General features: G+C 32.8%; 1 protein-coding gene across 1 annotated transcript in view; it reads right to left on the reverse strand.

Moving 5' to 3' along the window:
• LOC129227651 (E3 ubiquitin-protein ligase parkin-like) overlaps positions 1-25,380 on the reverse strand; it is a 43,121-nt gene extending 17,741 nt beyond the window's left edge. The window contains exons 1-6 of the mRNA XM_054862240.1: positions 25,128-25,380; positions 20,154-20,283; positions 17,772-17,911; positions 13,891-14,090; positions 10,235-10,371; positions 6,321-6,382 (exon numbers count right to left, since the gene is read on the reverse strand). Coding sequence (XP_054718215.1) covers positions 6,321-6,382; positions 10,235-10,371; positions 13,891-14,090; positions 17,772-17,911; positions 20,154-20,283; positions 25,128-25,379 — 921 coding nt within the window. The 5' untranslated portion in view covers position 25,380. The remainder of the gene's footprint in view (positions 1-6,320; positions 6,383-10,234; positions 10,372-13,890; positions 14,091-17,771; positions 17,912-20,153; positions 20,284-25,127) is intronic.
• Between the last annotated feature and the right edge of the window lie 512 nt (positions 25,381-25,892).

Below are 25,892 nucleotides of genomic sequence, written 5' to 3' on the forward strand. Positions count from 1 at the left end.
ATTAATCATTGTTACGAATGAAAATTATAAGTGAAATAAATTGAATTGATTGGTTAAAAAATGAAATGATATTCGATGCTATTTTTGTCTGAACAAAATTTTAAATAAATGATAAAACAATGCATAAAATTGCTCCTATTGTTAAAAAAAAGAAATAAAAACACATTAAAAAAAAACTGCAACACAATTTACCCAGTGGCGGTTGGCTAATTTTTTCTTATGTGTTTATGGTTTTGCTCCTGATTTTTCCCTTTAACTTTGGAGGAAACATTCGTGCAACCGACCCATACCTATGGCAGCGATAGAGAAAATGAATGGGTGACCTCTGCACTATCCACGACTCTAGGAGCCTTAGGCACCTTTTAAAAAGACGGCGCTATATTACAAGGGCGGCTGACCCCACAACTGTCCAACAAAAAGAAGAGAAAGGGTGTGAAGAAGGAAGAGGGGAGCTCAAGTGTCGCTTTCCTCTTTGTATGACATTCCCGCAAAAACATTCCTACAAATTTCCCGTCTCCGACATTTTCATCATTGATGACTCTCATCAATCTTTCGTTGACAATAAATGCTTGTTTACAAGCTGCTGACGATTTCCCTACGGGGAGGGGCACTAAGATAATGTTTTCTTTTCGGATAGCTGCTGGCGATTTTCTTGCGGGGCAGGGGACTAAGATAATGTCTCCTTTGGGCAGGTCTGCGACTTGTACCACGGATTGAAGACTTCTGTCATCGTCCCCCACCACCACTCCCAGAGGTTCTATTGTTTTGAACTAAACTGAACGTGAGAAAGTTGTTGATTAATGAAAATCTTTAGGACAAAAGAATTTTTTATTTAATTAAATTTTTTTTTTTTGGGGGGGGGGAATTCTGTTTATGTAAGTGCAGGGGGACAGTGACCTATCAGGAAGGGGGGGGTCCGGACCCCATGGACCCCCCCCTGACTGCATCCCTGCAAATTATGACAAAATGGATCTATTGGTTTAAGCATGCCTGTTCGCAATAAATATATGTTAAAATACAGAACTTCAAACGTTAATGAGTTTCTTGTTCCTTTACTTAACATTACATGACATACCGTATTACCAAGCATTATCCGTCACGCCGGATTATAAATAACACTTGCCTGGTTCTTTCCAACGTGCTGGAAAAATCGAAGTTAGGAGAAGAAAAAAAACATATATGTTCAGATTAAAAATGAATATAAGTTCTATATATATCTTATTAGTATTAATAAACATTTTAACTTTGTAAAAATATTCACTAACAATGTCATTTGTTATTTTAACAAGAAAAATAGTTCAATAACGAATAATTTTATAAAAATTAAATTAAAACTAAGTAAGCAAGCATTTAAGCAGTAATTTACTGCCACTTAAATAATTTACCATAGCTATTCAATAACTAAAAAATAAACTTGCCTCTCCAAAAGGAACCTAAAATAATTTATTTAAAAAAATTATAAACAAATCGCAGTGACGATGATTGCTACTGAATTGATTACTTTATTGGCATATAATAAAATCCATTCATAATGAACTACCATAAATAACAAGCACATATTATATGCAATACACATTTTTTTTTTTTAAGAAGTTTACTTTCGGGATTTATTTATTTTTTTCCTTACAGTGGTTTGCTTTCTGATTGGAACTGAATGGGGAAATTTGTTTTGTTGCAAAATAAACCTCGAATTATCCGACATGCTCGTCAACCTCGCTTTTTTCTGGCATGCCGGATAATACGGGTAATATGGTAGTATTATTATTATCAGAGCAGCTTTTTAAACTGTGAATGCATAAAGTACGCTTCTCCCCAATCCTTACAATTTTCAGAAGTATATGGTAATAAGTAGTTTTCAGTAAAAGTACCCATCTTTGTAAAGGCTAGCCAAATTATGACAAAATGAATCTATTGGTTATGGATGACTTACATTCGCTAAAATACATATTTAAATACAATGAGTACAATACATATTCAAATAATAATGAGTTTCTTGTTCTTTTACTTAACGTTACATGACATATATAAAACCAGATAAATATACTAAATGCATTTTAACAAATATTTTAGTCACTATTTCAGCTATTTAAGTTTGCATATTGTGGTTAGGGTTGCTAACCCAAAAGAGATGATTTCAGGAGAATCTATCAATTTTGAGCAGTTTTTAACAATTTTGTGTACCAGTTCAATATTGTGCCTAGAAATCATTAAAAACACTAAAGTCACTTATCTAACTCTGTGTTTGTAGTTTGATAATCAAAACCACTAGCAAATGAAAACAATTAGTCATATATCTTCTAACCAGTGATGGGATTCAATTCACTCAAAAACCGGTACTCTTGAAATTTTTTGAGATGTATTACCGAGGGAATAATATTGATATATTAAACACATAATAATGAAATATTTAAAAAATAAATAATTAAATACTCATTTTTCAAGCTCATTTAATTCAACAATCAATATATATATATATATATATATATATATCAGGGGCGGCATTTCAGCATTTCATCTGGGGGGTCGAGTTTTTTAAATACGAATTACCTCAGTATGTAACAAAACACATATTGGCTAACAGCAAGTAATCATGATATGGGGGGAGATTGTATAGTTAAAGAGCCCCCAGAGAAGATATTTGTTGATGTGAGATATTTTTTTCAAAAATAGTATGTATTTTTAAAGAGTATAATGAAACCATACTATGCATTGAGCAGCTGAAATGTGTTTCTAGCGGAAGAAAGTGATGAACACTCATCAAATAGACACACTTAAAGTATGAACGTAACAATGAATGTAAAATACCACGGCATTTTCTTGTGCAGCCACACCACTGCACGGGCCTCTCATAACCATCATTTACGCACAGCATACAAGAACGAGATATTTAGCCCATATGAGGAAATTACGTCTTTTGTTAAAATTAACCATGATTCTTCATCCGTTTTTTTTTTCTGTTCTGAAAAGTCCAGTAAAGGCTTCATGAACTTCTAATAATTTAAAAAACGGGAAATACTTGCTCTTGTCTGGAAATGTGTCAAGTTTCGTCAACCATTATGGAGAACCAGCAAGATTGTTTTTCTTCAACTTTGATTGGCGATTTACGTAAATTAAATTTGCTCTTTAAGAATTTGGGGGTGCGACCGCCCCCTCTTGACCCCCCTATTTGCCGCCCCTGATATATATATATATATATATATATATATATATATATATATATATATATATATATATATATATATATATATAAAATAATAATAAAAGTGAAAAATATTGAAAAGACCACACCAAGAGCCCATAGATGCGCATCGCAGCAAAACTAAAAAGCCAAGTAAATATAAAATTAAGCAAACAGAATTACAAATATTAAACAAATTATAAATACCAAATGATGATAAAAAGGAAAAATGCAAACAGCTATTAAGTAGGAATAGAAAAAGAGTGAATCCAGAGCTCATCAGCCGTGGAGGATTCATTAATTATGGTCAAAAGATCAAAATTTTTACTATAAACTAGAAGAGAATGCTTAAGCTCCAGTAACAAATGATGATAAAAAGGAAAAATGCAAACAGCAATTAAGTAGGAATAGATAAAGAGTGAATCCAGAGCTCATCAGCCGTGGAGGATTCATTAATTATGGTCAAAACACCAAAATTTTAACTATGAACTAGAAGAGAATGTTTAAGCTCCAGTACATGTAATATAGAGTAACAATGGGCAAACGCACCACTTGCTAAACTAAAAACAATAAACTAGAGCTCAAACCTAAAACTAAAAGCAGGGGGTTTCGCCTCGACTAATTAGGAAAACAAGTTCCGATAATTAGCCTTCCACCGGACAGTACCTGCCTATAACAAAATTGTCTTACCTTGAAATTATCGGAACTTGTTTTCCTAATTAGTCGAGGCGAAACCCCCTGCTTTTAGTTTTAGGTTTGAGCTCTAGTTTACTGTTTTTAGCTTAGCAAGTGGTGCGTTTGCCCATTGTTACTCTATATTACATGTACTGGAGCTTAAACATTCTTTTCTAGTTCATAGTTAAAATTTTGGTCTTTTGACCATAATTAATGAATCCTCCACGGCTGATGAGCTCTGGATTCACTCTTTATCTATTCCTACTTAATTGCTGTTTGCATTTTTCCTTTTTATCATCATTTGTTATTTATAATTTGTTTAATATTTGTAATTCTGTTTGCTTAATTTTATTTTTACTTGGCTTTTTAGTTTTGCTGCGTTGCGCATCTATGGGCAATTGGTGTGGTGTTTTCAATATTTCTCACTTTTATTATATATATATATATATATATTAATATTTGCAAATAGCCTTTAGATTTTCACTAGCTTATTATAATTTCTTTGTTTTTACTTGAGGGTGATTTACCTGAGGAATGATGAGTGATGCTTATTGCTTCACTGTTACCACTGCCTTCAGGTCCTAATCTTTTAGTGGCAATCCAACTAAGTTAATCATCATTATGTTGGAAATATTTTTGAGGGGTCAACCTATTTCTTTTCTCTGAACAAATTGTATTCATTAGGCTAAAGCTTCTTTCAGCTTCAGCAGAACTTACAGCAATGGTTTTGAGGCAGGGTTGGGTTTTGGACTGTCCAAAACTAGTTTAGGACAGGACAGGTGGTTTTTACCGTCCAAAACTGTCCAAAAGTGTCCGAAACTGTCTTAAACTGTCCAAAACTATGATAAAGTTAAAGGGGTGTAATCTAATTAAGTCGTATTGACTGCAATATTCATAATGAATAAATATAGACATAACCAAGGTTTAATTAATGAGTTTATATAATATTTTTTTCTAAAATGTCATTTTAAAAATATTTTACTTGAAAAGGTTGGCAATAAAACTACTGCATAAAAACTTCCTTATGTAATAGTTGGTAGAGTTATGAGAGGAAATTCACAACACTACCAAGACAACTAATTTCAGTTCCATTTATGATTGAAAGGAATGTTATTAAATGTGTGCAATATTTGGGTGAAAAAAAAAGCTTAATTTTTTAAATGATTTTTCGCAAATAAGTTTTACATGATGTTTTAACAAAAATTATTTTTTAAATCATAGATTAAAGAACAAGAAATTGATGATTAAACACTTATATTGTAAAACTTGTGTTATTCTTTTTTTTAGATCATATGTTTTTAATAAATTCTGAAACAACAAAAAATTATAACTTATTGCATTTAAGTCAATTATTGCATTGTATTTTGAACACTTTCTTTTGCACATGTGCATAAATGTCGAAAAATTTGGTTTATGGAAAAAAAAAACTCCTGCACACAAATTGAAATTTTTAAGGAAGAATTTCATTTCTACATAATTAGATAAAAATAAACTGCATAAATAAACTACATATATATTTATACTTGAATGTACACATTGAATAAATGTATTAAATAGTCAAAAAACAAATTTTTTTTACACATTTCGTTCTGTTTTTGATATTTTCTCACAAAATATAGTTTCTCAAGAAATAGTTTTGGACACTTTCGGACACAAGGGCTTTGAACAGGATGATAAAAAACTTGCCAGCCCTCCTTTAATTTGCGCTCATGCATAAACATAGGGAAATTTGGTTGCTATCATCAAAAAACAAAAAAAACTAATGCGAAGAAATTAAAATTTTGATCAAGAATTCAACTTCTATGTAACTAGATTCAAATCAGCTGCATAAATTAGTTGAATGTTCTCCATTGAATAAATGTTCAATATAAAAAATTACTTCAATACATTTTATTCTGTTTTTGATGCTTCCTCACAGAATGCAATTTTTCTAAAAAATATAGTTTTGGACACTTTCGGACAGTTTTGGACACAAGGGTTTTGGACAGGACGGTAAAAACCAGGGTTTTTACCCTGGTTTTTACCGTAGTATCCAAAACCTTGCCAACCCTGTTTTGAGGATATTTCTGGCTTTCTGGATACCCTTAGAGATGATATATATATATGACTTTCAAAAGTTTTAAAAACGTTTTCAATAAAATCTTTGTACTCGTTTGCATAGACTTCATATTAGAAAAACTCAGAAAACTGCTGCTTAAGTTTTTCTGCCTTTATATACCGGTTAGGGAAACCTACCAGAAATTTTGAGAACCAGTATGTGAAGCTTTGAGAATTTTTAAGAAACACTCAGTACGAACTGATGTTACCTGACTGAATTCCATCACTGCTTTTCACTGATTGGATAGACAAAATCATACTTAAAGCATTAACAGCTTTAATTTCCTATACTCACAAGTCTATGTATGACACTATATGTCAGTTGAAAATAACAACAGATAATAAAAACAGAAAATACTTGACACCTTACCTGCTCATCACCAAGTAGCTTGAAATGATGGGGTTCTTTGATCAGAGAATCAGGGCACCCAGCTGTGTATAAAAATTAGTTTTTCTGAATTGGTCAACAGAAATACAGAGTAATAAAAGTAAACAAAACACCAAATTATGCATTGAAATAATGAAAAATGTTTAACACCGACTTTATTTACTAAACTAAATATAATTTAGTAAATATCATGTTTTTACTTGGTAATTTTTAACAAAAGCTTTCACTTTTGTTTGAATTGAAAACTGTGGCAATAGCTATTATATTTAGAGTGCGTCCCAAACTCGCTATTTAGTAATTTTGAAGTCTATGAAAAATGCAAATGATTTTAATCTTGAAAGTCAAAAAACGCTTCTTTGGACCTTGACTTTAACATGTATATAAATGCATAATAGTCTAAGATCCGACTGGAGAATTCTGCACTCATCGAGTATAAAGTCAAAATCAAATTTTTACATTACATTATGAAAGGGGCAATATGTTTTGGCTAGGTTGCCTAGGAAGAAGTGCCCGCAAGCATTTTTTATCAAATCAATATTGTTTGACATTTTTAGGTAAAAATGACGCATTTGTTATTAAAATAAACTATACTATAATTTAACCCGTTCGCACCCAGCATCACTTCTCCGCTACGCGCTCTGATCGACGCTGACGTCCCAGCGTCACGTATATGCTTTCTCGAAATGGAACGATTGAATTGAATATTTAAATGATAATAGATGGCGCTAAATGGCTATAACTTTGATCATATTCGAGTCACATGGTATTTGACCTTCATGTACACGCTTTAGTTTCTTATTTGGGCCTCTCAATGGGATAGATTTTTTTTATGTAAACAACAGTGAATCACTGCTCTGCGCATATGATTTATGAGGTCTCAATTGCTCTTGTTTATGTCTTTGCTTCTCTTTTTTTGTTACGAGTAATTGAAAGAGATATACATCTCGCTGAATAAATTATGGAGGAGGGAAGGAAGGTTAAAATATTTTTGCGTATGTGTTCCAGACTTTTGGGATTCCCCGTTCAATGAGAGTATAGGAATGATTTCAAGAGGCCTGAAGTTTATGATTATTTTTGAATCCTTTCTGATATTGTTCTTCTGTATTTATTCTTTTTCATTTGGAGAATGGAAAACTGCAATAAAAATGGTTAGCGAAGTGAGTGAAAGGGAATGTTTTCGAGTGAATTATGAAGCAGTTTTGAGACTTGTCGCGTGGGAAATATAACTAGTTTAAATTCGTTGACCTAAGTTGTTTTAATCAAAGTTACATAAGGAACATATTTTTTTGCTAAATTTTTTTTTCTTTGACTCCACACTCACGATGTCAAACTCTAATTTTGTTTTTGTGCACATATCATTTAATTTTGTGCACATGGTTAAAGTTTTAGTATTCTACTTATTTCACTTCCTTCTAATAATGTAATAGTCTTTAGATTAACAATTAGTAATCAGTAGTACATTGTTTAAGCAAAATTAAAATTTCAGGCCATTATTTTGAGATGCTGATTTTATATGAATATTTTTGTTCAGTTAGGCTTAACTGCTGTAAATGCTCGGGCCGATGGCGGCGTTTCATTTCGGAACGTTCGGTCCCGTAGCTGCGCTTCGTTTTCCGAGCGCTGGTCCTCAAGGGGTTAAAGAAATATACCTAAAGAACTTGAAAAGTTATGGTTGCCGTTGCGCAACTGGTCGCTACCTATTCGCAGTCACATGTAAACGGGTACTATTGGTGCACATTTATGCACTCATAAAGTATAGTCATCATTTATATATCAAATTAAAGCTAATTTTTTTTCTGAACGTGATTAACTAAGGTTGCCTATGCAAAATGGCCGCAAGTAGGGGTTGCGAGCTGTTAAAGATTGCTTAGAGTGAAAGAGTTAGTGCTTTACAATATTCATTCGACAGGGATGGCGATAGCCAGCTCTATGCATGCGTGTATTCAAAAGGGGGGCAAGGTTGGGCAGCTCCCCCCCCCCAACTTCAAAAATAAAAAATATTTAGAATTAAAAAAAAATAACGGTTGTTTCCATTTCTAAATTTATCAAAGAGTTTAGATGTAGTAAGTTGTTCCTGAGTTTGAAATTGTATACATCTTCTTTGGGAGCTTATTGAAAAGGGAAAATAATTGGTGTTTAGTTGGGTTAATACCATACTGATTTTAGAATTTCATTGCTTCTAAAATCTTGGAACAAAAAGGGGGGGTGCTAAAAACCAGTCTCCTCACTGCCCAAATGATGGGCCTTTTCAGGTGCGTCCCAAACTTCATATTTTATCCCGGTGGAAACTCTCAATGCGCCGAATGAAATTTCAAATTTCCCCAAATAATCATAATTCGCCTAATGGAACTCCAAATTTTGCCGAATGATATTTTTATCATATCCTCAAACAAACCTTTCCGAATGGTGATATTTTTGCCATATCGTGAAACAAAATTTGGCGAATTTGCCCATCAGGACTTCCATATGGCTGCCTCTCCCCCTCTCCTCCTTTTATGGTTCAGCTGGATACTCCCTTGGTTGTAAGAGTTTTTAGTCATCGTGCAGGCGTCAATTGTTAGTGTTCTCAACCAACAATGTAAACAGTAGTAGACACAAATTTCAAATGCTCCAAAAGAAATAAAATTAATAATTTTTTTTAAAAAAAATTACAAATTATTACTTTTATTTCTTTGGAGCATTTGAAATTTATTTCTACTACTGTTTGCATCGTTGGTTGAGAACACTAAAATTGACGCATACACTGTGACTTAAAAAAAAAAACTTGTACATCCAAGGACGTATCCAGCTCAACCCTGAAAGGTTAGGAGGGGGGCAGCCGTAGGGGAGCACTCTTGGGTGTGACCTCCAAAAAATTTTCATATTCCACAAATTTTGTTTGACGATATAATAAAAATATCATTCAGCAAAATTTGGAGAGTTCCATTAGGCGAATTATCATCATTCAGGGAAATTTGGAGTTCCATTTGGCCCATTGAGAGTTTCCACCCTGATAAAATTTGAAGTTCGGGGCGCACCTGAATAGACCAATCATTTGGGAAGTTAGGAGACTGGTTTTTAGACCCCCCCCCCCCACCCCACCTTTTTTATTTCAAAATTTTGGAAGCAATGAAATTCTAAAATGAGTGTGGTATTAACCCAACTATAAACACCTATTACTTTCCATTTTCAATGAGCTCCCAAAGAAGATGTAGTATACACTTTCAAACTCTGGAACAAGTTACTACATCTGAACTCTTTGATAAATTTAGAAATTGAAACAACTGTAATTTTTTTTTTTAAGTCTAAGTTTTTTTTTTTTTTTTGAAGTTGGGAGGGGGGGAGCTGCCTAACCTTGCCCCCCTTTTGGTTACGCGCATGCGTAGAGCTGGCTATTGCCATCCCTGTCGAATGAATATTGTAAAGCGCAAGCTCTTTTATTCTAAGCAATCTTTAACAGCTCGCAACCCCCACTTGCTGCCATTTTTGCATAAACAACCTTAGTTAATCACGTTCAGAAAAAAATTAGATTTAATTTGATGTATAAATGATGACCATACTTTATGAGTGCATAAATGTGCACCAATAGTATCTGTTTACATGTGGTTGCGAATAGGTAGTGGTCAGTTGTGCAACGGCAACCGTAACTTTTCAAGTTCTGTAGGTATATTTTTTTGAAGTGGAGTATAGTTTATTTCAACAACAAATGCATCATTTTTACCCCAAAATGTCAAACAATATGAATTTGATAAAACATACTTGCGGGCTTTTCTTGCTAGGCAACCTTGCCAAAACACATTGATCTTTTCATTAAGGAATATAAAAATTTTGACTTTATACTCGATGAGTTCAGAAAGAATTCTGTAGCCGGATCTCATACTATAAGAAGTATTGCAAATAAAGTTGTGAAACCTCACCAGGACAATCAATAGTGTATCCCACATTTTCATCTTGAATAAACCTTCGTTCATTGAGGCGGGTCGTACAGTACATTTGAAAGCATTCAATACATATCACATGACCATCCACACAAGGAAAGACTATTATGGGTGAGCTGAAATTTATGCAGTATTAATGAGCTAGAAATGAATGCAAAAGCACAATTAATTCTAAACATTTACTCACACTACAGTGATTTCTATGTAGCTATACAATATCATGAATTTAGGTTGGTTGGTTCTATTGGTTTTTTTACTTCCTTTTACAAAAAAGGAAGTATTGTATTCGCGAAAAAATTTTCACTCAAAAATCGCCCTTAATTTCCATTTTGCTCACCCCCAAATGAATGTTGAGTTTTTTTTTCGATTCGACCACATGCGGAAAAGTGCCTAAGAATGTATAGACACGCGAAATATCCATTTTGACCATCACCGAGGTAATTACAACGACTTTTCTCGTGACGTCTGTATGTATGTGCGTATGTGTGTATGTGCGTATGTGTGTATGTGCGTATGTATCTCGCATAACTCAAAAATGGTATGTCCTAGAAAGTTGAAATTTGGTACATAGACTCGTAGTGGGGTCTAGTTGTGCACCTCCCCTTTTGGTTGCTTTCGGATGTTCCTAAGGGGGTCTTTTGCACCTTTTTGGGGGGAAATCATTGTTAATTTCGATGTAAACTCAAGTGGCGTTATAATTTGTCGGACACTTGGCGATATATCGCCAGTCTTTTGGTCGCCAAGTTTTGTCGCCAACTTGGCGACAAATTTGGCGGAGTTTTTTTTTTTTTTTTTTTTGGTTTCAATTTGGCCATTGTTGGTGATATTTAGAGAATAAATATTGAATCACATTAAAATAGCGAATAATGGGGAAATGACATTAAATTGGAGTAAAAGGAAGTCATGTGATGCACACATCAGCTCGTTTTTTTTTTTTTTTTTTGCAAGAGCCTTAATAAGCTACACTGCCCCAAACGATTATTAGGAAGTCAAAAACAGTGCCAAAAAAAAGTGTTTCACGAGTAAATGATACAAATCTTGTAGAATTTTGAACAGTTTAGCCAAAATAAACATAAGAACGAATTTTTGAAACATCATTTTAGGACATTATGTTACAATTGAGGCATTCAGAGCTAAAGTGGATCAAGTCTATTTTGACTTTATTCACTTTAGATCTGAATGCCTCAAATAATGACAACAGTAGCTTTAGAACTAAATGGATATTTTCCAAGACTCAGTCTTGGAAATACAGTCGAACCTGTCTTTCTCGAATTTTACGGGAGAGAATAAAAATTCGAGATATGGAGGTTTTGAGATACAGAGGTTTTGAAAAGAGTTCTAAAAACAAGTAATTGGAGCAATGACTTGAAAGTAAAACTTTGGAAGCAATTTTACTAATCAACAATGTCCCCTTCCTCTCAGTTTCAGAATGGATATAATTGCTGGAAAACTTGCTTTTTGTACATAAGTTTTAATTCTGGATGATTATGTGACTACTAATACTAAGAAAAATGCTTTCTGTCTCCAAATTCCAGTCAATAAAGATCGTTGGGGATAGAATTCAAGAAAGACACTTTAGTCAAAATTCGAGTTACGCAGGTTTTCAGAAAATTTCATTCGAGACAAACATGGGGGAAAACATTCAATTAATACTTTATGTGCAGGGGAAATGAAAGACTTCGACACAGAGAGGCTTTCGAGATAGGCAGGTTCGAGATAAACAGGTTCGACTGTATTCCAAACATTGTCTTAAGTCATTACTATAATTTCTCGCACTGAGTTACTTTTAACATTTGTGTGTAAAACTTTACAACCATCCATTGCAAAAGTCAAACATGTGGATGGTGAGACAGACTGAGGATAAAATGATACAAATTGCATTTTTTGTACTATTTTATATGCTTGATTTTTTGGAGGTTAGTTTTTTAAACTATGGATGTTTTATTCCATAAGTTTAATTGAAATTCATTTGAAACATTTGTTGATGAGTATTTTAAAAATTTACTTTAGAGTTTTTAGAATATTTGTTTTAATTTTATATACTAAATTTAATGAATTTTTAATTAATCAATTCAGTCATGAATAACAACAAAGGAAAACTTACAAAACAAATTATTCATAATATTTGTCAAATGTACAAATTTGATCCTCAAAATCTCTAAAATCAATTTGAATGTTTGTTGAATTTGGGGAGTTTAATAATAAAAAAAAAAAAAAATGCCTCCACTTCTTAAAAAAAAAATGCTGCAATGCTCCCTTGCAAAAAGTTGAAAAAGTGAAAAGTTTGGAGTGAAAAATAACATTTTTGTAAAGAATTACCCGTACATATCTATTGGACACCTGAATGGAAATCCTGGCTACCTCACTATATCACATAAGTTCTTATATAAAAAAAAATCAGTTATTTATTTTCTTAAAGCTGAAGTATGTTACACATTTTATATGTTTCTGTTTTACAAAGAGTTGTAGTTGTCAATTCAACGGCTGGGGGAGGGGAAGCAATCTTCCCCCACAGCTCTTTCCGTAAATCTATGTTTGCTAATAAAGTTACTCTTAGTAGAAGAAATTTAGAAATTTTCATCTTTCAGTAAGAAATCTTTGTGGAAATTTTTGCAACATTATGAGCTTTTTAACTTCAACTGATGATTTTAAGGAAGTGCAAGGATTATACCACCAAAAGTGAAATACTGAGACGGGAACATTTTAAGTTTTAATCAATTTAAATTTTGAAAGAAATCAAAAAGGTACCTTGCAAAGGGGACTGTTAAGTCTTAACACTCTCAAATGTATGTTTGGTCAAATGTGCTGCTCAATTTAGATGCTTTTTATAAAAGATCAATACTAATTAAGTATTAAAAAATGCTGTACTTCAAATCTTGCTGATAACTTGCTTCACTACTCAAATGTTTTCAATATTTAGAATTTTGTGATACGTGTTGAGAAACTGACTTCTTGTTTTTAGGCTGAACAAACAGAATATAAATCAAAGTCTTTTGCATCCCTTATGTTGGTTCATGGCACCACTTAATTCTTATAGGCCGTGGCAATCGCTGAAACCCATGGCAACAAAGAGGGCGCTACAGAGTACCTCTGTTTCCATTACTTTGCCGTTGATTGGTGGATGCAGGGGTTTCCCCTGGTGCCCTCTTGCGGTCAAAATGGCCGACGTCCAATCAAAAATAAACAAGCTTTGAAACACTGACTTTGATTGGTGGATGCATTAGCTGCGTAGGTTTAACACAGAAAAGTCAAAAATTGTCAAGTCCCACAAGCGTAGCGGAAATTCAGTGGGGTCGTGGTTGGTTTTAAAACTGATGCTAAATATGAAAATGAAGAATTCAAGTTCAGTGATGCTGGTTAATTGAATCAGTGGTAAATTGAATCAACTGCTTTAATGAATCAAATTGTCAAAAACAGAAAAAAATCCAGCTTTATTGAACTAGCCACTTTATTGAATCATCCGCTTTATGGAATCAAAACTGTTCAGAAAAAGCGTGATTCATACAAGTAGCCGCCAATGTGGTTGGATTTTTTTTTTTTTAAAGAAGAAGAAGAAGAGAATTGACAACTACCACACACTGATATGAAATATATACAAACATGCAATTTAGGACTTGAAAATATCATTTTCATACCTGTTTCCAGTGCAGGCAATGCATGGAACATCTTTAAAATTATTTTTGACTAGATACAAAGGAACAGCCCAGTCATTGGGCGAGGAAACATGTCTGGCACATTTGAAATAAAACTCAGCTAAAGCACCATCACAATTTTCTGCTTGGCAAGATCCCGGTATATGTCCGGCAATCAACACATCATCCCAGCATGATGGATCCTATAATTCAAATAATAATAATAATTGATTCCTTAAACATATCCGAGGCATCACTTCATCTATCACTGCGTATTATCATCATCAATTAAAAATAATTATCATCAAGAATAATTTTTGCCTATTGTTTACATTTGATTCTGTAACCTAACCTCATCACAAATTTTGCTGCTGTTCACATCTTATTAACTCAGTTTACCTTTTCAATTTTCAGAGGATTTAAAAATAATACTCCTTTCATTACCGTAAACTATAAATTTATATAGAAAGCATACCACTTCTGTTCTACGAAATTCTCATAAGATTAATAAATAATAAAAATAAATAATAATAAATACTTAATTGATTATTTTCAACAACAGAAAATACGGGTGATTTTTCTCAAAAGTTACGTGGAAACCAATAGTTATTAAATGCTATTGCATTTATGCCACAAACCTCTCCTAAATTTGGAGTGCCAAAGCTCTTAGAAAGTGCATACATTTTATTAACTTATTGTGCCATTCATGGCATTGTGTCATTGCAGTGCACACAAGCTTAGCTTCAGCACTTCTTTTTAGGTTTATGTAAAATGTCACATATTAGATAGAATGATGATAATAAATACTGAAGACCAAATGATAGGGCTCCCGCCTTAGAGCGGGAATTGGTAAATGCAGAAAGCAAGTCTAATCATTGGCTTAGCAAAAGCTAAGTAAAAGACCTCAAGTCACGTGACTCAACAACAATGAATGGTTGATACGTTTTACATGAGACTAGAAAAAGAAACCTGATTTCTTCCAATGCTTCCCATTAACCCATTAAACTCTATCATGAGACTTGGTCAAGTCTTCACCCCCTCCGTTTTATCTCTTCTCAATGGCTCTCACACTTTTGTTAAAGATTAAACCCTGGCACCATTGAATCAATTGAAACTGAAAAGTTTTATATTGTGACCAAACATGGTGCATTGTAAAAACTTAACCCCAGTACTTCTTGTAAACTATTGCCAAGTTTTCACATATTTAGTTTGCAAGTTTTACTTTTGTGACTATTTCAAAGAGGAACTTTAGTAATAAAAACGTAAAATTTTTTATTGAAGGCTCTGATCCACAAACCCTACTCTCTATCAAATTTGGCTGGTGCACCAAAAAAGTGGGGGGGGGGGGGGGGGGGGGGGCAAAAGAATTGTGGGAGTTAGAGGGCGTGGCCTCTGAAGCTGATTTTTTTTTTTTTTTGTAAAAGTGGGCTATTTTACTGGTTTTTAATATTACTGAGTAAATTGGCATCAAAAATCCGAATGGATGGCCACCATAGACTTCAGTTGGAATTTTCAGTTTTCACTTTCGTGAAATGAATCATTCCATCCGATGAAAATTTTTTCAATCGATTATTATTTTTTAACTCTAAAATGTGAGGGGGCAAAGCTCCTTTAGTTTTGAAAGGGAGGGGGTAGTTGTCCCCTCACCCCTTCCCTTGCCCCCGTACAAACCGCCTATGCTCTCTATACATCTCTACATAGTATAAAATAAAGTCTCCTAAAAGCATCTGTTTGTTTAAACGCGCAAAACTCGAGAACTACCAGGCCGATTTCACTGAAATTTTCATAGTATCTTTCTTTTAGCACCTGGAAGGTTTGCAGACTGGTTCAAAAAACAATCGATGAGTAGTTCTTTTTTTATTCTAATTTAGTAGGCCCAATTTTCACATAAATTCTTGAATATGGGGGTGAAAAATTACTTGCACATATTCATATTATATATCGTTGGAAAAAGTAGAATTTTCTGCGTTCTACGCAATTTGTTTCAATTCTCTAACTTAGTTACGACAGGAGTTATTTGCGTTTTTAACTCGAATTTGTTTAGGCTTAACTGAAAATTAGGCATTACTTTCTTCATTAAATCTACCAATAAAAAGGGAAGGAATTGTCCCACAGTTTTCTTTTTGACATCATTTAAAAGAGTGACATTTTTTACTCCAGATCTATCTCGACCTATGGTTGAAAAACTAAGCATCTATCTCGAAAGGAAAAAAAGTTACAAGCCTCAATCAGGGTTCATACTGTATTTAGATGAAAAAATTCCACGACTTTTCCAAGACTTTTTCATGACTTCAATGAAAATTTTCATGACCTCGTTATACGAAGAGAATAGCACTATTTAATCTCAAACTTGGAGATATTTGGAAATGAGCATTAGCAAAACGTCTATATGAATGCCACAGCCTCATTGAAGCTCACTCGTAATGGAAAAAATATAAGTGCACACTTAAAAAAATTAAACTATTCTTATTTGTCTTTATCATATAAATTTAAGTAAAGTAAAAATGCGGTGAAACGAATATGATGATGCTTAAATGTCTGATTTTTTTTTTTTTTTTTTTTTTAACAGGCAGAATGATATAGAAATTGACAAATGTTGAATGAATCATCACTAAGTTTCAATAAATTAGCTTCAAAAGTTACCTTTTAGTGTCAACAGTGCCTTTAATAAGCCACGTAACTTGACAGTATTTTGGTTCTTTAAAGTAAAGCCACATAGTTTAGTTCTTCATGTTTCTAAACAAGATCTTTTTAGAAAAAACCATTCAGCAATGAATCAATCTTCTGATTCAAAAGTATATTTGTTTTGCTTACAAAATTGCATATTTTCAAATGCATATAAATTAATAGGTTCAGAAATTCCAGAACGTGTTTAATTCCCGACATTGAACGTAATAGTGGGTAGAATGGATTAGTTTTGCGTGCCGTATGTTGGGCACTACTGTTTTAGAGCATTAGAATTCCTCTTTTTCTGTATTCTATTGCCTGACTTTAGATCTTTATTTTCTAAAATATTCAACAAATTAAGATAAACTCTGATAAATTTAATAATAAAGTCCTTACGAGTGATGGAATCGAACTCGCATGCAATTAAATTGTATTTTTTTTTTTTTTTTTTTTGAGTGGGCGTGGCAAAACTAAGAACATGAAATTTTGCTACTAAAGAATATGAAACATGAGAAATGTTGAAAATAACAGAAAATTAAAAATAAGTGATGTCCAGGCAGTAAAATCACACTGCAAAAAATGGCAAGCGGCTGCGACAGAAGTGGATGCAATGAGATTTCAAAATTCAGATTTGTTTTTTGGATCGTTCAATTTTCCATTTTTAATAGCTTTTATGTCCTATACTGTTAAATCACTCAAAATTTCTAATGCTCCTTTAGCTACTGTTCCTTTCTCTTTGTCCAGGACATTTCTCCATGACTTGAAATAAATTTCCATGACTTTCAATGAAAACTTCAATTTTCCATGACTTTTCCAGGTCTGAAATTCTGTTATTTGTTTTCCATGACTTTCCAGGATTTCCATGACCCATACGAACCCTGCTCAATTCAAAAAATCACATTTCCATGCAAATTGTTAACCATTTTCTTTCACATTTTAATTCCTTAAACTTATTTTATTTTGTGTTTCCATGGTTATGCTTTTAAAATCCATCTTTCTGGATTTAATTTCTTAAAAGTATTTCAATATCTGTCGCCATTGTTTGGAAGAGAAATTTTGCATGATGGTTTTTTTTTTATTTATTTAAGCCTGATTGTTGATTATATGTCACTTGACATGATTTGTATAGTCAAGGTGGACTGAGCAAAGCTGGGCAACACAACTAGTCAAATTTAAATCTAGAAGAAACCAATTTTATAATAAACTCAACTACTTACCCTGTCGACCGTGAGAGTTCCTTCTTTGCATTTCATGCAGCGAACTCTCAGCTTCCCAGGGCATAATGTTTTGCAAGGATCAATGCAAAAGACAAAGAAGTGGCTTTTCTTCGAATGGCCCAATCTGCTTTGAGATTCACCTATATGTGAGAAGTGACATTGATACACTCAAACCATACAAATCAGACCTGTATTTTGGATTAAGTATTTCAGGAATTTATTGTAAAATAGTTTTTAACTCAAAAAATTCAATATGATACAAAAAAATTTTTTGTTTGTTTATGTATTATGTTTAATCATTGTGAAAAAATTTTGTTTTTGGAATACTGTAAAATCCGGAAAGTAACCCCCTATCGATTATAGCCCCCACCCTTTTTGTAGAAAATGAAATCATTTTAAAATCCTGAATATACCTCCCCCCCTTTCACCTGAAAAAGTTTCTGATTATCTTCATTTGCCACTCCCTCCAAAAAAAAAAAACCATTTTTTGCTTTACTTGGAAAGCATTTAGAGCGGTTTAGTTTCACTCTCCATGTGCAGGTTTTCTTTTCTAAAAAAAAAAGAAAGAAAAGAAAACACAATGATTTGAACAAAAAAGGGAAAAAAAAGGTCTCCACAGTTTATTCCTTCCCAAATGTCTAGACTCCTGTTGATGCATGGATGCCTTTTTTTTTTTTTTTTGTTCATATGTATTACAAAATAAAATTTGTATGATTGTTCTGCTTTCTATTCATTTTGGATGGAGCATTTTTGTTCTGACTTGTGAAAATGAAAAATCTTCAACACGATGCCATTTTGAAAATGTGGTGCCATTTTGGAAATGCGTTGCTTAAAAAGTAGCACAAAACTTAAAAATAACCTTTCTTAAAGGAGAAATAATGTAATTTAATGAGTTTACGATCATCAGAAATGTATATTTTACAAAATCAAATAAGGGATTTGGGTGTGTTTAGGTTCGCGAACTTTGTAAAGCTCAGTTTTCAAAATTACAATATTCGTAACAAATTTGCGACAGTGATTGTGATTTTTGCTTCTATTCTGAAACAAGAACATTAAGATTTTGCTTCTTTTACTGTAACCTTTCAGTACATGATGAATTTTCAAGTGATAAATTATAGGGGTTTTGCCAACTTAAGGTGCAAAATCCTTCCTTTTGAAAAAAAAATGACGCCCACGTGCGATTTATCACTACTAGAAAATTATGACAGGTTTTTATTAATTAATTTCTTCCTCTTCATTAATATTAACTCTTATTTATTTATTTCTTTTCTGGACTCTAAAATTAATAGCACTAAAAACAATTATTTTGGCAAATTTTTCAAAAAATCTCGATTATAACCCCCCCCCCCTTCTGAAATTAACAAGTTTTGTTTTGAAAATAGGGGGGGGGACTTTCGGGATTTTAAGGTATATTCGAGATGTAATATATTGTAAAATAATTATTACCTCAAAAAGATAAAATATGTTACACATTTATTTATGATATTTTTACTACGCATGCTTACGTATTATATTTAATTCTTTTGAAAAAAGATGTTGTTTATGAAACATAACTATAATTTTAAACGCTGAAAGAAATGAGAAATGATGTCCTTAGAATAATTGGTAGTAAGAAAAAGTGATATAAGTAGTTGATCATTAAAATAACATAGGATTAAAGGATTATAAAAATGCCAAGAAAATATTTGTCCAGTATAGTTTTAACGAAAAAATAACAAAATGCAGGACTTTAAGCATTTTAGACTTTTTTTTATATGTATGTGAAGCTTTTGTGTTACCGATAATAAATTTCTGACAAAGGTCAGGTTCGGCAATCAAATTTTATGAGGAAAGTTTAATCAATCTCCCGTTCAGTAAAAGGTCTGCCTAGCAAAGGCAATTTTTATTATGAGACAAATGCAATTTATTTTCAGGGGTTCATTCTCACAATAAGAAATTTTATTCACAAAAAATACTAGCCCTTAGATCAACATTGGTAATGACTCAATTTATAGCACTGATAGTTTGCCATTCACTTTGTATTAAATACAAAAACCCAAGTTTCAAACTGAAATAATAGATATAATGAGCAAGGGCGCCCATATAGGGGGGCAAGGAGGGGCTCGAGCCCCCCCCCCCCCTTGGAAATTAGAACTTCCTTGCTTTTAGTACCTTTTTCTTTGCAAAAATATAAAAATATTTCTTCTCCAGTCATTAATGAATAAATAATTAAAAATGTCAAATTTTAATGACTCTAATCTGTCCTGAAATCTGCTTCCATGGGGAAAATATCCTGTTAAACTATGGCTAAAATATCTAAGCCCTCCCCCCCCCTTACAATTTTGCATATGGGCGCCCATGATAATGAGTGCAATATAAAAGAAACTTTGTCAAATTACTTACTTTCATTGTCATCACAGTCATTTGAGCAGAATGGAGTTTTATTCAGTGGGCACTTTGCTTCGACCGTAACACTTAGGGGAGCTTTCCGGAGAACAGCATGAATGACACTTTGTTCACCAACATCGCACTCCTAAAACATAACATACACTAATATTAGTAATTTATGACACATAAATATTCGCAATAACATTTACACACAATACTGGATTTCTACCCCTTTTCTGGAAGAATGAGGTAAATATACTAAGACAAAACCCATACTGGGGTATAAGGTCAGAAATTTAGTGTAAAACAATTAGGTTAAAAGTTAGGGGATTGACTAATCCACAGGGCAAAATTTACTAACATTTTTCACAAATGCCTGCAACACTCATATTTTAACCAGTAAATGCTAGTTTCAACAGAAAGATTTATTTTAAATAAATGGATATTAAAATATTTTTAGTCTTCCTGCAATCAGGGTCAGGGTTTCTATTATGACCAGTTTTTGTAAAAAGTCGGGAATGCCAGAATTTTTTTTCCCAAAATCAAGACAAATTTATATTGCAAATGGCTGATTTGGAATTATATATTTCTTAGCAATTCTGCATTAATTGATTATTTCTCTCTTTCCTATATATGATTTGATAACTGATAATTATGGTAACATGTTGCATCTAAAATAAAGAATCTTGCACATACAAATACAAACCCAAGTTGCTTAATATACTGTTATAAATTACAATTCTTTCAAGTGATCTTCTCTCTGCTATGTTAATCTCTTCAGAAACTGATTGAGAAATGAAATTCAAACACTGCCTGATTTTTTTTTTTTTTTTTTCGCTTTAAGTTCAAAGGATTATTAAACTTTGATTACAATGGTTAATGTTTATTACCTTGTTGAAATCAACAGTATTTAATATTTCATATGATGTAGAACTTTACAAATTAAAGTACTGCTAAAAAATTTAATATCCCAAGTGCTATATGTTAACAAATTAGCAGTTTATGTTAAGTAGTAATAAATTGACATTATATAATTATTGCTAAACATTATGAGTTTTTTTTTCGGATTACTGTATCATATTCAAGTAAGTTTGTAACAGTAAGGCTAATGTAATTTGTTATTAGATTTAAGAAACACTGAAAAGCAGCAAAGTTTAAATTTATAACATCTGAATGTATTCTCTTACATTAAAACCACTTTGAATGTCATAAAACTAATAAGTATCAATTTGAATTAATTTTGTACAGCAAATCTACATAGTAACTTTCATTCAATGTATTAAAAAAATCAACTTGTTAACCAAGTATCAAACATTTAAATTTGTTTAGTATTCGGTTGCTGAACATTGAAGCATTTGTCCGGACCAAATATTCAGTTTGTCGGCCGAATATCCAGTCTACTGAATACCAATCAAATATTTAGTGCATCTCTATTTAATGGTCATTCACTTAACTGGCCATCACCAAGGGTGCCTGTATAGGGGGGGTAAGAGGGGGCTCGAGCCCCCCCCCCCCCCTTTGAAATTAGAATTTCCTTGCTTTTAGTACTTTTTTCTTTGCAAAAATATAAAAACATTTCTTCTCCAGCCAATAGTGAATAAGTTATTAAAAATGTTGAATTTTAATGACTATAATCTGTCATAAAATCAGTTTCCACAGGAAAATATCCAGCTAAACCACAAGGAAAATATTTGAGCCCCCCCCCCCCCCATGCAATGGGCGCCCATGGCCATCACAAGAGGACTTCTAAAGTTTGATGCATCTGGAATCTCAAAACTACTACCCAGTCTAAATCTAATACCTGAAAGTGGTAGAAGAATTTTTAAACAAGCAGCTTTGGGAGAATGAAGAGTTTCCTATACAATGCGAATTCTAGCCATTGTCTTTACGATTTTAAACCATTAATATTGCTTTATTTATGGTTTCCAAATGTGCCCGAAGCATGTTCAGTAGAACCTTGTTTATCCGTACTAGCTAAGACCAAAGGCAATCCGGAGAAACAAAAATATAGATAATCCGAATACAGTAGACCCTCGTTTTACACGGGGGCTACGCTCCATGGAAATACCACATAAATTGAAATCGTATAAATTGAGACCTAATTATAGTGTTAAAATAGGGGTTTGGTTCCGTAGATAATAAAATACTTCATTCTAGTGATGACTAATTGTATAATGAGTTTAATGTGTACTTATATCGACTTTTATGCCCACCATGCATAAAAAAAACATTTAATTGATCTCAGGTTCTGTTTATAAAGAGGAGCTAGCTCTGATAGTCTTTTGGCATTCATTAAGAATTTTTCTCTAATTCTTTGTAGAGCATTAACGCATCCATGATCACTTGCGTCATTTCCATGATAGAATCTTCCTCGACTAACAAATCAGAAAGATTATTTCCATTGTCTAGGAATGGCTCAAAATTTTCAATGTGATTGTTTTTGGTTATGCGTCACAGACGTTGGTATCCTCGTTGGTTTTGGCCTCCTTTGTAACTCCTAAAAGCTCTTCTTCCAGTGAGTTCTGAATTGAGTGAGTTTAATAACTTTACTTCTGGAAAGAGCTCTGAAACCAATCGCATAAAATGTCTTCAGTTGCCCAAGCTTGATTATTAGCAAGCCAAAATGCAGTTGATTGCGCTTAATCTGCAATCGTTTGGAGTTTGGATTTTGAAAGGGGGGGATTTTAGGGGAAAATTTTATCTGTTTGCATTCCCGCATCCGCATAAAACCGAAACTCATCCGAGTAAAATAAAATAAAGGTGCCAAATCTTAAACCGCGTATAATCGAAACCGTGTAAAACAAGAGTCTACTGTAGTATGAAAAAAATAACTTAAAAAATTCTTAAATGAGCAGATATACATTTTATTACAGCAAAAAAAAAGCAACGCTTTGTAATAAATTACAGTAGGATTGATTTGCACAATTCACACTTTACCATTTATATCCTATTCTATCAAACTTTTCATCATTTATAGTTCAGTAGCAACAATGTCAGACTGACCCTTCAAGTACGCCATGAGTCTTAGTTTTCTATAATTTATTGCAACTCTTGCTATCTATGCAAGAGTTGCACATTTAAGCAAAATAAAAATCAAACATTTGGCGCTCTTGTAGTTCAGTTATTATGATTTAAAATTATTTTTTATGTGAATACAATTTTTTTTTAAATATAATTTACAAATTTGATACAGATTTACCGGAGATCCGGATAAAGGGGGAGGGGCGGATATGCATCGATCTGCTGTAAATGGGGCCAATTTTTTCATAGGGTCAGGTGGGGTGGAATGGGTATAAAAACAGGTATTTTTGAAATTATTATCAAACTATTCAAATTTGACATCCAACAATCAAAAAACCTCAACTGAGTTTTTACATTTCAACAATACATTACACATATCCATAGTTATTAATACTGAAATGATTTTATTATTTAGTGAAAAAGTTATTATTATATCAAAGTCTGCTTTTATACCCATTCCACCCCATGGGGTGGGGTAAAATGGGTAGTATTAACTTTCAAATTAATTTTTTTATTTTTTCACAAAAAGATTATTAAAAATCTATTGAACAATGTAGTCTGTAATTTCACTGGAATTAAAGGTATAATGTCCATTATTATTGAGGATTGGCTGACCAAGGTTTTGATGACCTGTTCTTCAATCTTCATTTTTGCATTATTGGGGAAGATGAAAAAATTTCCTTTTTAAGACTTCTTGAAAATTTTTACAACAAAAGCACAAGTATATTCTAGAACTTGAGCAAATAAAATACTTTTTTAATTTCTTGACACTGTATTCAACTAGCACCCAATCTCCTGTGGATATTATACTTGAACTTAGTGGAGTGGGAGCTTGATCAGACTGATTTTCAATTCATTTAGTCAGCTCTGACGTTGTCTAGTGGTTGCATGGTATGACTCGCATTAGGCGGTAGGCAAATGATAATTTCATTATCGATAGCATGCTTTAGGTTCATAGGTCAGCTGGCTTGCATGTCTTTTCAGATGCCTTTCGAAAAGTTTGAGCCATTCTTTAAAGATTGTGTCTTCTATCCAATCAGATTTAGTACAACCATAAGCAACTCCATAACATAAGAAATCCAGAGTATAAAACTTTGGATAAAATGAACAACTTATTTTTCAGAGAATAACTTTTAATGAGATAAAATGTTAATTCCATAGCTTATGTCATTAAGCCTGGGGTTGTCATTAAGCCTTAAGAATGGGTTATATTAAACCCATTCCACCCCACTTAAAATTTTTTAACATATTTCTTAAAATCTATGGATTTTTTCAGTTGACAAAGGAGACTTCCTTTAATGAAAATAACAGCAATAGAATGCTTTCTAAATTCAAACAAAATCTTGAAAAAAAAAAGTTTTAACAATATCAGTTAGTTTTGATTTTGACAATGTAACTTACAAGAAGCTGCCACTAAACTGACTCTTTCCATTCAGTTTTTTCTTGACCCAAAATAAAGTCAAATTATTGTAAATGACATGAGTGTTTTTCTTTTTTAAAACAATTAGTTTTATTTTCTGTAACTCGAAAGATTAATAAACTACCCATTCCACCCCACCTGACCCTACTTTTTTTTTGGATGGAGTTAGTTACATCAGGCCCAGTTGAAGGGCTATATAGGGTTGTAAAATTATGGTTAGTAAAATATATTGAGATAATAGAATGAAAAAGGAAAGTCTTTTTTGTATGAAACCAAACAAATGTCCACAGGTGTTCTCTTCTCCCCCATAATTAGATTTCTAAATCAAATAGCTGCAAAAATCCTTGCCAGTATCTGTATATTGCAGCTATTTCTCCAAAGGTAAACAAAGAAATGGTATGTAGAATCGAAGCAGTATCTTTAAAATCAATGCTCCCAAGTTTTAGCTTGCTTCCATATTCCATTATTCGCGATACAAGATTTTAAAAGTCAACAAATTATAACTTCAAAAAACATAATACGAACTTTTAATACCAAACCGAACTTACTTGCAGCTGCACATTGTCGTGCAACTCCTTTCCGGCAAAAATAATTCGCAACTCGTCACTTTTCATGCACAATTTGGAGCCTACGGCATTCTTCAAATCTTGAACAGACCAATCTAAACCCAAATAAACAGGTACGGATTCAGAACCACATTTCACGTATATTTTAAATTTGTTCATCTCATTAGGCTTTGAGTTTGAGAATAATCCAAATATAGCCCGCAAAAAGCGAGCTAAATAATCAAAGATGGGCATAAAAAATTCATTTAACATTTATTTAAAGAGACCAAGTTTCGTTTTGACCTAACGTAAACAAAAACAGCTACACACGTGCAATAGTTACAGTTGCAGTAACATAAATTCGTTTCTAAAGGACTAATCGTTTTCAACCGGGAAGGAAAGGGAAATGATTGAAAGGGAGTTAAAATGTGTGATTGTTGATACTTAAAATTGCGGAAAAAAAGGAGTAAATACCATTTTTTTTTCTTACCATACAGGACATACAGAATGAAGCTGGTAATTTCAGCCTCGATTTGCGATAATGTAACCTCCGTCTTTATCGTACTCCGTATTTCACGCATTGCATCCTGGGAGTCATAACAACGTTTTTGTTTACGTTGGTAACGAAATAAAAACCAGCAGACATCCTTATGATGTGTCATATTTTGTTTTCGACTGTTAATAAATATTTAAAAGAAATTCCATCATGTTGCATTGCTCTCTGATGTGCAAACAGGCCATCCAAAAAATCATTGAATAGTTTTCACT

The sequence above is a fragment of the Uloborus diversus genome, chromosome 8 (assembly GCF_026930045.1).
Source record: "Uloborus diversus isolate 005 chromosome 8, Udiv.v.3.1, whole genome shotgun sequence".
In the NCBI taxonomy this organism is placed as follows: Eukaryota; Metazoa; Arthropoda; class Arachnida; order Araneae; family Uloboridae; genus Uloborus; species Uloborus diversus.